General features: G+C 42.3%; 1 protein-coding gene and 1 long non-coding RNA gene across 2 annotated transcripts in view; one reads left to right on the forward strand and one right to left on the reverse strand.

The window, feature by feature from the left end:
- LOC104988460 (protein lifeguard 2-like) overlaps nucleotides 1–11842 on the forward strand; it is a 30503-nt gene extending 18661 nt beyond the window's left edge. Inside the window, exons 5-10 of the mRNA XM_010839793.1 lie at nucleotides 852–942; nucleotides 3018–3055; nucleotides 3144–3231; nucleotides 4785–4874; nucleotides 7330–7377; nucleotides 11313–11842. Coding sequence (XP_010838095.1) covers nucleotides 852–942; nucleotides 3018–3055; nucleotides 3144–3231; nucleotides 4785–4874; nucleotides 7330–7377; nucleotides 11313–11465 — 508 coding nt within the window. The 3' untranslated portion in view covers nucleotides 11466–11842. The remainder of the gene's footprint in view (nucleotides 1–851; nucleotides 943–3017; nucleotides 3056–3143; nucleotides 3232–4784; nucleotides 4875–7329; nucleotides 7378–11312) is intronic.
- LOC104988459 lies at nucleotides 4503–15375 on the reverse strand. The gene is made up of 3 exons (XR_825240.1): nucleotides 13594–15375; nucleotides 12793–12905; nucleotides 4503–4690 (listed from the first exon to the last, which is right to left on the reverse strand). It is a non-coding gene; the product is annotated as an uncharacterized LOC104988459 (long non-coding RNA).
- Nucleotides 15376–16026: the final 651 nt, after the last annotated feature.

Consider the following 16026-nt stretch of genomic DNA (forward strand, 5'->3'; position numbering starts at 1 on the left):
AAGGAATGATGCTAAAGCTGCAACTCCAGTACTTTGGCCACCTCACGCGAAGAGTTGACTCATTGGAAAAGACTCTGATGCTGGGAGGGATTGGGGGCAAGAGGAGAAGGGGACGACAGAGGATGAGATGGCTGGATGGCATCACTGACTCGATGGACGTGAGTTTGTTGGAACTCTGGGAGATGGTGATGGACAGGGAGGCCTGGCGTGCTGCGATTCATGGGGTCGCAAAGAGTCGGACCACGACTGAGCGACTGAACTGAACTGAACTGAACATATTCTTGTAATGACAAAATTATAGAGATGAAAAACAAGCAAATTAGTAGTTGCTGGGAGTTAGGGCTTTATGAGTGCATGTGTATATGTGTGTGTGTTACCATAAAGGGATGGTACAATAGTTTAATGATGAGATAGTTCCACACCTTGATTGTGGTGCTGGTTACATGGATCTGCACCCAGATCTGTGTCACAGGTCTATGACATAGCATTACATATACACACGCTATACCAATGTCACATACTGGTTTGGGTATTCTACTTTAAATATGTAAAATGGGGGGCCAACTGGGGGAAGGTTACACAGGACCTCTGATCCTTTGCAATTTCCTGTGAATCTACAATTATTTCAAAGTAAAAATATTTTTTAAAGAACCCACAAACTGTGTGTGGATGGCAATGGAAAGGTTAGTTTTAAAACCAAAAAAAAAAATAAAAGAGGTAAAGATAATAATCTTTATTTTTCTTTATAATACTTATCATCAGATCAAACATCTCTGTGTCTCTCTACCTGTAATATATCACATGATATAAGCCCTGGAAGCAAATATCACATGGTTTGAAATTCTCCCCAGGCCGGCCTTTTTTGTTGTATTTATTGTACTCGCCTGCTGTGGGAATCTCCGCCGCCAGGTGCCTGCGAATTACATTCTCCTGGGATTGTTTGTAAGTAAACCTCTTTAGCATCTGTTGTCATTCACCTCTGAGATATATTTTCATCCCATTATTCCTTTTTTTGTGGAAAAATCTTCCTATGGAATAAGAAGATTGAAATTACTTGTGAGATGTTCTCTTGGATGAATTTTGAAGTCAACTTACATATGAGGTGGACTCCACACCCTTTTAACAAGCTAGAGAATTTGGGGACCTTCGGCTACTCCTTTGGGCTGGCAAACTTGCCTCTGAGAGGCCTGCTCCCGAGTCTCCCAAGACAGTTAACCCGACTGTCCTCTGTCAGGCACAACAAACTCATTTTGCTATGGAGAGTGAGTTCCACATTTAGTTCACAAATTGTGCGCAAGAAATGTAACTTTCTCTGTAAAATTTATTTTACTTCTACTTCAACGTCTTCTGACTATGTTGTAATTGAGGTTTCTGTTCTGTTAATGTTTATACGAGTTGGGCCAACACTCTTGCCTCCTGGAGGCAGTGAACTCACTGACAATAAGCATTTGCTCCTCTTAGGAAAAGTCCTTGCTCCTCTGAGGAAATCTCACTGTGGTTCAGTGAGTTGGAAAGAAAGTCAGACTCTATGCAATTGCTCCCACGAACTGCTGACCACCCTTCCATGAGAAGATTTACTCACCAATTCATTTGTTTCTCACCTGGTTCCATATCAGTGTTGAGGTAGCTTATAAAAATACAAAAATACACGCAACGTAAGAAGATAAGTTGGTGGGGAAATCTGATGGAAGGAAAAATAAGGAAAGGCAAATGAAGCCAGAGGTGAGATTAGTGCACAAAATGCCTAGTACCGAGCGTTTGAGTTTGATCAGCTTAGATTTGGATCTGCGCCTCCTGGTGGTCAATGTGAGTAAGAATACATGGGCAACGGTGTTTCTCAGCACTCAGAATCTTGCATCTTGCATCCTGAAAATCTGAGGATCTTGCATTGTCTAATGTGAATTACATGTTGGGAAGAATAGCTTCCTCGTGTCACTGGAGAAGACAGAGCATCTGGCCAGCTGGGAATGTCCTCAGGCCCTGGAGCACTGCCAACTGCAGTTCTCAGTGCCCTGCCAGACAGTCCTGGAGCCCGACTGTGGGCTTAGGCATACCATCACTGCCTTCTTGGTCTCATCCTCTGGCTTGACTGCCTCTGGTTCTCAGCTCCTCCCTCTCCCATGCTGCCCCATCCCTGGTTCATGTGGACCAAGGGAACCCTCGGACCCCTATACAGTCCCCACACTGCCCCGGTGCAGCCCACTTCAGAGTTGAGGATTGGCACCTACCAGTGCAGCTGCGTGCTTTGTAGGTAAGTGTCCTCCAGCCCCACCCCCAGGTACTGAGGTCTCAATCTTCATCCCACATCTGAGGTTTGACACATTTTGTTCTCATTCAAGCACTATGGGAAAGGTCAGTACTGAAACAGTTGCTGAGGCGTTAATAGAAATAGCACATCCTGCTCTGATAAAATGTTAAGATTTGTGTGGATGGTCCCATTTGATTAATGACAGTATGGTCTACAGATAAAGCTTATACCTTGGTTTCTACATTCCTAATTAATAACATATTCAGTTTAACTCGGGCTTCCCTGGTGGCTCAGAGGTTAAAGCATCTGCCTGGAATGCAGGAGACCTGGGTTCGATCCCTGGGTCGGGAAGACCCCTTGGAGAAGGAAATGGTAACCCACTCCAGTACTCTTGCTTGGAGAATCCCATGGACGGAGAAGCCTGGTAGGCTACAGTCCCTGGGTTGCAAAGAGTCGGACACGACTGAGCGACTTTACCTTTACCTTCACCTTCAGTTTAACTCACTGAATATGTTGAAAGTTACTATTGTATTCTAAGAACTTTTTACTCATATGAGAATTTTTTCTTGTCAGTCTTAGGGAGAACATTAAGAAAATGTTTATTTCCATTATTTCCATGTGGCATAGCCTATAGCTTTGTGCGCTAAGATCATGAATATTCCTGCTAGTTCCCTCTAACCTGGCAGCACACACATACCTCAAAGCAGCCCTTCTGGATTCGGCGCCTTGGGAAGCAGGCTTCTGATTTATTGTGAATTTTGTTTTTTAGACAGTTCTTCAAGGTTTGCTGCTAGGAACCGTGTCAGTGTAAGTCTTTGATACACATTTTTTCATTTGTGTGTGCGTGCTTTTCTTGTAATGTTACGTGAATAATAATCACAGTCTCTGGTTTTAGCTTCTATCACGTCGAGGAAGTGTTATGGGCAACAGCAGCGACTGCTCTGGTGACGCTATCACTCAGTCTATTTGCTCTTCAAACAAAAGTACGTATTTCTGAAGCAGCTTTCTGTCATAGGCAGTGTGTGACTGTCTTCCCCTGCCCCTCCTGACCCACTCTGCTTCCCCCTCCCCCTGGCTGGCTGCTTCCCGTGGGCCTCACCTCCACCGAGCCCTGGTCTTCTGCCTTCTGGCTTTCCTAGTGACCTTGCTAAAAACGTAAGAGGGGCTTCCCTGGAGGCCCAGTGGTTAAGACTTCGCCTTCCCGTGCAGGGGATGTGGGTTCCATCTCTGGTCAGGGAGCTGTGAGAACACGCCTTGCATACAAAAGAGAAAACAAAGCAGAAGCAATACTGTAACAAAATTCAATAAAGACTTACAAAGATGGTCCGCATCAGAAAAAATTTTAAGTAAAAGGAAACAGGTAAAATTAATTTTAATGATATATTTCATTTAACCCAATATATATGAAGGGTTATTATTTCAACATTTAATCAATATAACAAAAGTAGTCATTTTACATTCTTTTTTTTTCAAACTAAAATTCAAATCCAGTGTGTACTTTCTACTTGCAGCCATCTCAGTTTGAAGTAGCTCTATTTCCAGTGCTTATTAGCCATGTATATTGAAAGCACAGCTCTAGACGAATTTTCTTGGCAGACATTAGGGTCACCTGGAGAGCTTGTGAAACATAGACTGCTGAGCGCCACGCCTGGAATTGTGAAGACAAGGTCTGGGCTGGGGCTCAGTAACGTTCACTTCCCAGGTGCTGCCGATGCTTCCGGCCCAAGAACCAGCCTCGGTGACCTGGTACTTTATTGTCTTGGTGTGCTGAAGGCAGGGAGTGATATAGGGAGATAGAGGAATTAGGAAAACCCGCTTGCAAGAAAACACATTGGATTCGAGGATCTTCTTTTGCTTCCTAATCCAATTTTTTTCAGGTCAGAAGATGCATATTCCTCTTTCTTTTAAAAATGCTAATCTTCTCTAAGCTGATTTGGTTATTGATTCATAAAAGCACATTAATAAATTTTAGGTTTACAAAAGGATCATGAAGTTTTGAAAGCTTAGTATATATATTTCTACTGAAATGTATACACTAAAATTGATACATACAAATGTGAGAAAGGTACCCAGTTAATATCTTCATCTACTGAATGCCATTAATGTATTCTATGCACATGCTTTTAAAAATATGAATGATTATGATCATACTATACTTACAAATTTACATCCTACTTATTCAGTGTACATTTTTTATTAGGGAAAATTTTATAAAGATATACACACAAATAGAATATTTTAACAAACCCCCATGTGCCAATTACCTAGTTTCAAAAAACTGCAAATTTGTGGCTCCTGTTATTTCATCCATACCTTACCTTGTCTCTCTCCTGAAGAAGCACGATACCTTTTATGTAGTATTTTTCAGTGTGTAGGGTAATGGATTTCCATGGTTCTCGGGATTAGCCAGGGTACATTGTTAGCAAATGTGCCAGTTTCTGCCTAGGGGGTATGAGATACATCTCTAAATACCCTGAAATTCCTATGGATGATAATTGAATCGTTTTTTGTGTTTTTTTTTTTTATGTTTCCTCAGTGGGATTTCACTTTGCTAAACGGAATGCTGTTTGTTTTACTCTTCGTACTTATCATCTATGGAATTATCTTAATCTTCATTCGAGCATATGTAAGTGGGCCCTCCGCTGAAATCCTCAGAGGACCGGTAGAATATCGGGTGAAGTGCTGGTTGTGTGGTGAAGCAGACACCAGATGGGTGAAACTTGCACAGACACTGGTGGGAGAAAGGTCTATGAAGAGCGTGGGGGTGACAAGGGCTGTAAGAGCTATCAGAACACGACAGCACACGTGAGCCCCCTGGAGGAGAGGCCCGTAAGAGGGGAGCTTGCTGGATGCCGAGCCGTCTAAGGAGGCTTTGGCAAGCCCATCAGGGGGTCCTGGGGCTCCCAGGAAGGCTCTGCTGCCCCCTACCAGTGATTGACAGGGGAAAGCATGAGCCAGGAAGGAAACTGCAGTGGGTCGCACGGCGCGGCCACCAGGGCCCTGGTCAATTACATGCCCCTCCCCATAGCTGGAGGTCTCCAAGGTTGCCTGCCACACCAGTGTGGTGCGGGGACCACTGACAGCAGGTCTGGGTGTGAAGATCGAGCTCCAACCTGAGACAGCAGCTGTCCTCCCCTAAGAGGATCACGGAGGTGACCAACCCACAGGGCAGATCAGATTCCAACTTCCCTACGTGGTGCTGCTTGTCTGAAGTAACGAGGGTGCAGAGATGGGAAGCATGGATGGGCTTGCTTTTCTGACAGCAGCAGCCTAGAGGAAGCTCCTCGTTTTCCAATTCCAGCTTTCTTCCTTCCATTCTTTTTTCTTTTTTTGCTTTAATATATTCATTGCCTTCTTACTAGATATCATACATAGGCCTATATGTTTTTCACAAAGTCATCAAGGGTAATTCTCACAACATTCCTGAAAAGTACATATCTCATCTAATCTTATAGAAAAGAAAACAGGCTCAGAGAAATGAAAGAATTCACAGTCCACACTGCACCCAGGGAGTAGATGACAGCAGTGGGGTTAGAGTGAGGTCTGTGTGATCTGGCGGTCACACCCTTTCCACCACGCACACCATCCGTGGACTGAGTCCAGTGTGCAAGTGGAGAGGCAGAATGAGAAGATCTGGCCCCACGTCTGGTAGGGGCCTGGAGTGGCCCCTGTATGGAGACCCTACTGGAAGCCAGGCTCACAGAGGACTGGCCTGGGGCTTGTGACCATCTGTCTAAAGCCCCAGGGCCAACTTGGTCCTGCTGCTGAATTAAAGAGTTTCTGTGGCAACAAGTGGCATTGCTAAATGGACTTCAGACATAGAATCAGTATTTCTGCCTGGATTTTGGAGATAAACTCAAAGACGTCATAGATATGTCTTTAAAGGCCATAGTTCTCCATTTATTGTTACTGATGGTGGCACAGATACTGTAGTAATAATACACATATTTATGTGGTGGGTGGGTTCCTTACATCTTTACCATGCCACTCAGGAGCAGTTAAGAAACTGTATTTCCTACTAGATACATGAACCCTAGTTTGCATTCTAAATTTCCTGTCACAAATACCAATAATATATAATCTTAAGCATATGATTAAATGGAAGTCAGACAGCTAAGCATGCACGCCTGATGGGCCCTGGCAATTCTGAATCCTTCAGACTGCAGGTGCCAGCTGTCTTCTCACACCCAGCTCAGTCTGAGAACAGGGGTCCTCATGCAGTGTATTGCTGGCCCCTGGTTTCTCTTTTTCCTCAAGAACCTTCTCTGGTTAGCAGAGGTTCCCCATCTCTCATCCTGAGGAGTGAATGCCATTGTGTTTCTCAGATGATGTACACACCACTTCCTTAGTCTTTTCTGCAGCATTTAGATCAATTTGTCACATATGCTGATCAGGGCTGTTTTGGTGGCAAGGAACACATACCACTCAGATTGGCTCAAGGCAAAGGCCCAGAGATTCTCATGGAGCTCCTAGATGGGAAGAAGAGCCAGAATTCACAGAAATGGAAACCCCACTGCCCTTTCTTGGTCATCTCAGCTTTAAAGCACTAGCTAATCCAGCTAGTGCTAATCACCCAATGGCAGCCTGGATCCCTCTATCATGAGAACTGATTTCCACCTGGCCCAGAGGATCTCTATGATCCTGATCATGTAAGAGCTTCCTGGTCAGTCAAGAGAGTCACTGCTGTTGGAGTGGCATCTCCCACCTCTTGTCAATCAGCTCTAGCAAGGCTGTGTGAGGGTCACAATATTCCCTGAGCTGAGGGGAGGGCACTTTTTCTAGAAGAGCTGTGTGGATGGGGCAAAAAAGGAAACATACTCAGTATATCCCATTTGCCTTACTATGCACGAGATGTTTAGTACTTGCTCGATGACCCTTACTTGATATACATAACAGCTAGTTTTCACCTCCTCGCTGAATGGAATTGAGTTGATACTGTCGACCGACTATGTTCAAGAAAAACTAATTTCCCCACAGCTTTGACTTTCTAAGCATCTTATCTAACAGCAGTGACCTAAGTGACCCCCTGTGTTGTTCCCCATCTTGCTCTTAACATATCGTTGTATCCTTTCTTTTTGCAGTGGTTGCATCTATTGTATGCTGGACTTGGAACTGTGATCTTCTCACTCGTACGTCCATTTCTCCCTTTCTTTGATAAAGAGTATGCATGTGCATTGACAGGGCCTTAAGACCTCTCCTAGGCCTGGAGTCAAGCGGAGTCAGTAATTCACTGGGAAGCCCTCCCGCTGACTTGCTCCTTCTTTCTTCTCATCCTCTTCCTTCTCCTTTTTACTTTTTATAAAGACAGTTCTTAGAGTAGCTTTAGGTTCACAGTAAAACTGAAAGGAAGATATAGAGATGTCCCAGCCTCCATACAGGTATCACCATCCCCAATGTCAACATCTGCCACCAAAGTGTACCATTTACTACAATTGATGAACGAACCTACATTGATATATCACAATCACCCACATTAGGGTTCACTCTCTGGTGTTCTACATTCTACGGGTTTGGACAAATGTATAATGATACGTACCCATCATTGTAATACCATACAGTGTTTTCACCGCTCGAAAAATCCTCTTTGCTCCTCCAAACTGATCCCCAACCCCTGGCAACCACTAATCAGGTTATTTTACTGTTTCCAAGTTTTGCCTTTTCCAGAATGTCATACAGTAGGAATCATACGGCATGAAGCCTTTTCAGATTGGCTTCTTTAACTTAGCATGTGCACTTAAAATTCCTCCATGTCTTCTCATGGCTTGGTAGCTCATCTCTCTTTAATGTTGAATAATATTCCACCATCTGGGTGTACCACAATTAATTTACTCTTTCATCTACTGAGGGGCATCTTGTTTGCTCTCAAATTTTGGCAATTATGAATAAAGTTACTACAAACATCCGTGTGCAGGTCTTTGTGTGGACGGATGATTTCAGCTCCTTTGGGAAGATTCCAAGGAGCACATTTACTGGATCATACAGTAAGCGTATGTTCAGTTCTGTAAGACAGTATTCGGAAGTGGTCGCAATATTTGCATTCCCCTCTAGCAGTATATGAGCGTTCCTGTTGCTCCACATCCTCACCAACATGTGAGGTTATCCGTATTTCAGATTTTGGCCATTTTAATAGGTGCATAGTGGTACCTTATTGTTATTTTAATTTGCGTTTTCCTGTTGACATAAGATGTAGAGCATCTTTTCATATGCTTATTTGCCATCTATATATCTTCTTTGGTGAGGTGTCTATTAAGTTCTTTGGCCCATTTTGTAATCAAGTTGTTTGTTTTCTTACTGTTGAGTTTTAAGAGTTCTTTGTATATTTAGGGTACCAGTCCTTTATGTTTCTCTTGCAAATAATTTTTCTCAGTTTGTAGCTTGTATTATCATTCTCTTCACATTGTCTTTCACAGAGCAGAAAATACGAATTTTAATGAAGCCTAATTTATCCATTACTTCTTTAATGGATAATACTTTAAGAAAACATCACCATACCAAAGGTCATCTAGATTCCCTCCTATGCTACCTCCTAGGAGTTATATGTTTTACATATAAGTCTATTATTCATTATTTTTTAAAATTTATTTATTTAATTTTTTTGACCATGGTGCGTGGTATGCAGGATCTTGAGCAGGGATTGATTCTGCGCCCCCTGCAGTGGAAGCACAGAGTCCTAACCATCGGACTGCCAGGGAGTCCCTGTTATGAGCAATTTTGTGAAAGGTGTAAGGTCTGTGTCTAGATCCTTTTTTTTTTTTTTTTGCATGTGGATGCCCAGTTGTTTCAGCACCATCTGTTGAAGAGACTAGTATTGCCTTTGCTCTTTATTCTGCTGATCCATATATTCGTTAAGTCTTTATCTTGATTACAACTTTCTAGTAAATGTTTTTGTCTGGTAGCATCAGTCCTCCAACTTTGTTCTTCTCCTCCAGTATCATGTTGGTTATTCTGGGTCTTTTGTCTCTCCATATCAATTTTAGCAGTGGTCTGTCAATATCCACCAAATAACTTGCTAGGGTTTTGACTGGGGTTGTGTTGAATCTATAGATGAAGTTGGGAACAACTGATATTTGACAATATTGAGTCTTTCTATCCATGAACATGGAATGTTTCTCCATTTATTTAGTTCTTCCCTAATCTCATTTGTCAGAGCTTTATAGTTTTCCTCATACAGTTCTTGTACATATTTTGTTAGATTTATATCTAAGTATTTAGTTTTTTTTGGATGCTAGTGGAAATGTTTTTGTGCTTTAATCTCCAGTTTCACTCATTCACTGCTGGCATATAGGAAATCAATTGACTGCTGTATAGTAACTTTGTATCCTACAACCTTATTATGACTGTTCATTGAACCCCTAAATGTGCCTGGGGCTTCAAATCTTGATCAGGGCTTCCCTGTGAGCTGGCTGTCTCTGGCATGGTGTCCTGAGTCCTCTTTCCCTGGGGCCAGGGGGCAAATAGCTTGATCCCAGCTCACTTTCCTCTCCCACTTCCCTGTCTGCCTTCAAACACATACCCTCACCAGGGAGGTGCACTCTGCACTCCTCACTACCAACACATGAAATGATTAGGAGTCATTATCTCTCTTATAAGAAGAAATAAGATGAAGTCAGCAGTTCTTGGAGGGGAGGGAGAAAGAAAAGCACTTTTCCGTAGAAGTCAGGACTCCGGGGTGACAGATGGAGGCTAGGGGCAAGGCTGGAAGCTCAGCTGCTGGGCCTTTTTTCAGGGATGACCAACGGTCCTGGTTTGCCTGGGACTGAGGGGTTACTGAGGACACATGAAGTCCCTGGGCAAACTGGAGTGGTTGGTTCATTCTAGCTTTTTCTGCACAAAGTTGCTGGAATCAGACATTGGGAGGGGGAGGATAAGTGGGATGGGACTCAGTGGTCCAGGTGAGGGAGCTGCCTTGGCAACCCCCAGCCTCGGGTTTGACTCCCTTCTCTACCACTTGCCACAGAGCGATCTTCCCTTCTTGGAGGCTCTGTTAATCTCACCTGCCTCAGCTAGGTCGTTCCCACTTTATATGAGATGATGTCTATCATGAATGGATAAGAGGCTACCTAGAAGGTGCCCAATTCTTCCTTTTCCTCCTGTTCTTTTTTCCTCTTCCCCTCTTCATTCTTAGAAGCCTGAGTGGGAACCAAGACCCGGGGAGAGCTGATAACCTGAACTACTGGGGATGGGTTTCACTGTAGTGGCTGTTGTTCTAAAACAGCTTATTTTCAAAAAAATAAAAAATAAAAAAATAAAACAGCTTATTTTCAAGAATCTTTAAAACCCCAAGAACTCCCTGTAGTGCCAAGGTTGCCCTGCTGCCTCACGGCACTGGACTCCAAGTCCGCAGTCTGGATAGAAAGGCCCGAGGAGCTGCCTGTTTTCCCTTCCTCCCTCTAACGCACTTGCGCTGCCCACATTTGCTCACTTTGCAACAAACACAAGGGTGAGAGGGCTCTCCGACTTTCTTCTTGATGTTTAAGAAGCCTGTAATTTTACCTACCACAGCTGAGCTAAGACGTTTAATTGGGGGTTATTTAACCACACATAAATCTTCTCCTCACTCTATTTTGGAAATACTGACATCATCACAAAGCCATCTCCAATGTCAGGCTTTGAAAAATGCTATCACCCAAAGGAGAGTCCAGAACTACTGTTGTGGGTAATGTAGGTGTCAGGGAACCATCTGTCTCTTCCTTCTTTGTTTTCAGTGAGAACATGCTGGAAAGTCACAAACACAGGGCATTTTGTAGTTTCTCTCTGTGTCCAATCAGCCCACCTGGTCCACGTCACTGACGAGAGGCACAGAGGTTTCTGGACTTGGAAGGAAAGGAGGGGTCACAGACTTGGTCCTACTGGCTTCAGGAGAGTGAAGCGCTGGCTTTGATAGATAGAGCACCAACCTGGGGAGATTGTGAATGATTGAGGCTCTAAGAATAACATCTCTAGCTACAAATTTACTTTTAGTGATGTATTTACTGATGGTAAGATGCTTTCCAGGTAATCTCAGGTCACTTCTTTGATCAAAATGTACACTTTAAGTAGCTAATTCTTCTTTCTTTTCTTTAAGTACTTGGTGATGGATGTGCAGCTGATGGTGGGAGGGCGCCATCATCATTCTGACCTGGACCCTGAAGAGTATGTTTTTGCTGCCCTGAACATCTACATGGACATAATCAACCTTTTCCTTTTTATTTTGCAACTGATTGGAATGGGACGGTAGTCACATGGCAAGGCTGGCTCATGCTGAAGAGAGGGAAGGAGGGACGGCTGTGAAGACTGCAGAGGTTATCACTCCATAAGTCTCTCTATTTTAAAAAATAATTTTAAAAATACTTTTTTTTCTTGTCAAATGAAAGCAAGCATTTGGTAGACAGTAGCTATAGCTGTTATTTATTTTTTAGTTCCAGTGTTACATTACAAAACTTTCTGGTGGACATTTTCTGATTTTTATAAATTTAAAAGATGAGTACATAAAACTCATCATGAGTACTTACTAACAAACATTTGTAAGATGCTCATTACTTTGTTGAAGTTTTCCAGGTACTACTTAAAACTGTAAACAATGTCTGTCTACATGAATAAAGCTGATTATAGAAACCTATATTTACTCCATTCTCTTCTCTTGATGTGGACATTTGGTGGGAATATTTTGCCATCTGACTTAAGAGTAAGGTGAACCAAAGAAGTCTGCCTTTCTCTTGGGTTCAAGTCAGACTGGAGAAGTAAATTCTATCTTGAGAGATGTTTCTTTTTTTTTTATTTTTAAACTTTACATAATTGTATTAGTTTTGCCAAATATCAAAATGAATCCGCCACAGGTATACATGTGTTCCCCATCCTGAACCCTCCTCCCTCCTCCCTCCCCATACCATCCCTCTGGGTCGTCCCAGTGCACTAGCCCCAAGCATCCAGTATCGTGCATCGAACCTGGACTGGCATCTCATTTCATACATGATATTTTACATGTTTCAATGCCATTCTCCCAAATCTTCCCACCCTCTCCCTCTCCCATAGAGTCCATAAGACTGTTCTATACATCAGTGTCTCTTTTGCTGTTTCATACACAGGGTTATTGTTACTATCTTTCTAAATTCCATATATATGCGTTATTATACTGTATTGGTGTTTTTCCTTCTGGCTTACTTCACTCTGTATAATAGGCTCCAGTTTCATCCACCTCATTAGAACTGATTCAAATGTTTTCTTTTTAATGGCTGAGTAATACTCCATTGTGTATATGTACCACTGCTTTCTTATCCATTCATCTGCTGATGGACATCTAGAGAGATCTGTTTCTATCTCAAACAAATATCTGCTCCCAGGCCAACCTTTGAGGTCTGAACTACTTCAGTGTCTGGCAGGAAGATAAGCAGGGGCCATTGCTAGCATGGATGGATTGTGCGGGGGATAGGATGGGGAAATCAGATGACATCTTCTAGTCTCTCTAGATTTATCATGGAGCTTTATTTCTAGATTTAACTGAACATACAGATCTCAGATAAGACATATGGACTTAAGTAACAAGCACTATAGTCACATACACCCACCTGAATTTGATGACCTGTTCCAAATTAGCCATGTCTCCACTCCTGCGGTAGAATTTCTTTACAGTGTTTGTGCTCTCTTATTACCAGCAAAGTCCTGAAGATTGATGTAACCTCTGAAATGTGAGCAAGTAGCAGAGAAAGGGACTTTACAGCCACCCAGCAAAAAAAAAAAAAAATCTAGGGCCCTGTAAAGCTCCTGGGTGGGGTTGTCTCAACAAATATCACCATGCACACATATACCTGCCAAAGTCACGGGGAACTACTTCCACACGAGAAAGCAAATTCCCCTAGGAAGCTTGAGGTGTGCATATTCTTCTGGCATCAAAACAACCTTCCTGCACATTATAGGGACACCTGGTCAATTTATTTCTCCATTGACATTTCTGCTGTCCCCACACATTAGACATTTGTTGCCTCAGCAATGCTCCCAAGAGTCCACTCTGAGTCTACTGTACGTGCCATCACATGGAAGTCTATTATTATATTGTATTTAGATTGACAGTCATTTAGTTGTGTCTGACTTGTTGTGACCTCATGGACTGTAGCCTGCCAGGCTCCTGTGTCCATGGGGATTTTCCAGGCAAGAATACTGGAGTAGGTTGCCATGCCCTCCTGCAGGGGATCTTCCCAACCCAGGGATCAAACCCAGGTCTCCTGCATTGCAGGCGGATTCTTTACCATCTGAGCCACCAGGGAAGCCCCTGGTGGTGACTCAGTGGTGACTCAATTAAAAGAGATTCTAACACTCCTATGACAAACTTTTGACTTCTGCATTTAATAAGGACTCTGAGCAAGACATACCTTTTAGGGTCAGCCTATGAAATGAGTAATTACTTTGCTCTCAATGATAGAAATTCATCTTTTGAGAAGACAGTCCATGATTTGCCCGTGATGGGTAGCACATCTGTAAATCAACCCAAGGTGTCCAGAATGTGGCAATGGAAGCTTAAAGAAAAAGAATCCATAGAAAAATTTAGGTTATACTTTCATAATGCCCACAAATGCTGGGCCTATAATTTACTTTTAACTTTTGTTCTTTGTGTTATCCCAAATGGCTATTCCCTCATTTAGCTTTAGGCATGGTTTGCTGAGCAAATCTATCATACACAAATGGACCCTGGTGAAACTACTCATGTTAAAGGCTAGTATGCTGTTAGCCATGGCATTTCTAACATTGGTATGTCACTTTAAGAATATCAATGGCCCAAATGCCATGCCATGCATTTGACACAAATGTTGGCAGTTTTGGTGTCTTTTGCTTAATCAAAGTCCTTGAAACGAATCAATTGCTGAAAATGTAAAATCGTCAATGGTTTGCAAGTTGTAGGACTCTGATAACTCATAGTGCACTAAGGTAACGTTTATCTGATTGTTGCACTAAAGCAGGGGTCAGCAAATGGACAACACATGCCAAGTGTAGCCTGTTAACTTTTAGATTTTTAAAATTTTATTTTGAAATTATAGATTTACAGGAAGTTGCAAAGGTACTTCAGAGAGTGTACTCTTGCCCCCTAGTGGTTCTCTCTTACATAATGTACAATATCAAAACCAGTGAACTGACACTGGGTGTGATATCTATGTATAGCTGTCACTTTATCACATGTACACTCATGTAGCCCCTATGGTAACCAAGATGCAGATTGCACCATCACCAGAGGTCCTCTTTCTATCCCTTTAGGCTCACACACGCACCTCCCTTCCCCTCCACATCCCTGACTTGTGGTAACCACCTGTCATTTAAAAATGTTAAATGGATGAAGCCATACAGTGTGTGACATTTTGAGACGATTTTAACTCCCCTGAGATCCATTCCACTTGTTACAAGCTGTCACTAGTTCATCCTTTAAATATTCCATTTACTGCAGTAAAGCCATTACTACAGGACATTCTGGTGGACTTCAGTCTGCTATGAACAATTGTGTACAGGTTTTGTGGACCTAAATTTTCACTTCTCTGTCATCAACATCCAACAGTTGATGCTTGGTCATATGGTTAGTGTAGTTGGTTTTTAGCAAAACTATTCAGCTATTTCCCAGGGAGGCTGTACTGTCTTCCATTCCCACAGGCAGTGTATGAGTGATCCAGCTGCATCCTTGGCAGCATTTGGTGTTGATACTACTAATCATTTGAGCCATCCTGATACGTGTGTAGCGTGCCTTGTGTTAATCCCTCAGTTGTGTCTGACTCTGCGACCCCATAGACTATAGCTCGCCAGGCTCCTCTGTCCATGGAGTTCTCCAGGCAAGAATACTGGAGTGGGTTGCCATTTCCTTCTCCAGTAGCGTGTCTCACTATGGTTTAAACATGCATTTCCTACTCAGTAGCGATGTTAGTATTTTTTTCAGGTGCTTATTTGTTAGCCATACGTCTTCTTTGGTGAAATGTCTTTTTTTCATTTTATATTGGATTGTCTATCTTTTTACTGTTTAGAGAGTTCTTTATATATTCTAGATATGTGGTTCGCAAACATTTTCTCCCAGTCTATAGCTTGATTTTTTCATCTTATTCATAAGGTCTTTTGCAGAACAAAGCTTTACATTTTGATTAGGTCCAATTTATAAATTTTTCCTTTTATGGATCATGCTTTTGGTACCAAGTGTAAGATCCTTCGCTTAACCTAGAATGTAAAGATATTGTTATTTTTTTCTGAAGTTTTTTTTCAAAAGTTTTATATTATCTATGATCTAGTTCAAGTTTTGTACAGTGCGCGACTCAGGGGCTCACATTTTTGCCTGCCTTATTTACCAGCACTGTCCCTCCTCTGTTGTAGCATTGTTGTAACATTTGTCAAAATCAGTTGATGATATGGGAAGGAGGCTATTTTTGATTCTCCATTCTATCAATGTGTGTGTCTATCCCTCCATCAGTATCAGTTTTGATTACCGTAGTTTTGCAAATGGGTAGAATGACTTTTCCCACTTTTTCCTTTTCAAAATAGTTTTAGCTGTTTCAGTTCCTTTGCCTTGCCATATTTTTAGAATACTTCACAATTTCAGAATTATTTACAGCTATAGGAAAATATTGCTGGGCTTTCCTAAAGTTGCTAATAATCAACTGAACCAAACCCAGGCATTTTGTGGACTGAGACCCCTGAGGAAGCCAGTGGTTTTTCTTTAGGAAATGAAGACATACACAAAATATCCCCCCAAAGATAGCTACTGATTTTTCATGTAGTCAAAATACTTGTTGCAGCAGTCAGGCTGGCTATGCTCTCTAACTTACCATTTGTTTGAC

Source organism: Bison bison, unplaced genomic scaffold, assembly GCF_000754665.1.
Source record: "Bison bison bison isolate TAMUID 2011002044 unplaced genomic scaffold, Bison_UMD1.0 scf7180017864134, whole genome shotgun sequence".
NCBI lineage: Eukaryota > Metazoa > Chordata > Mammalia > Artiodactyla > Bovidae > Bison > Bison bison.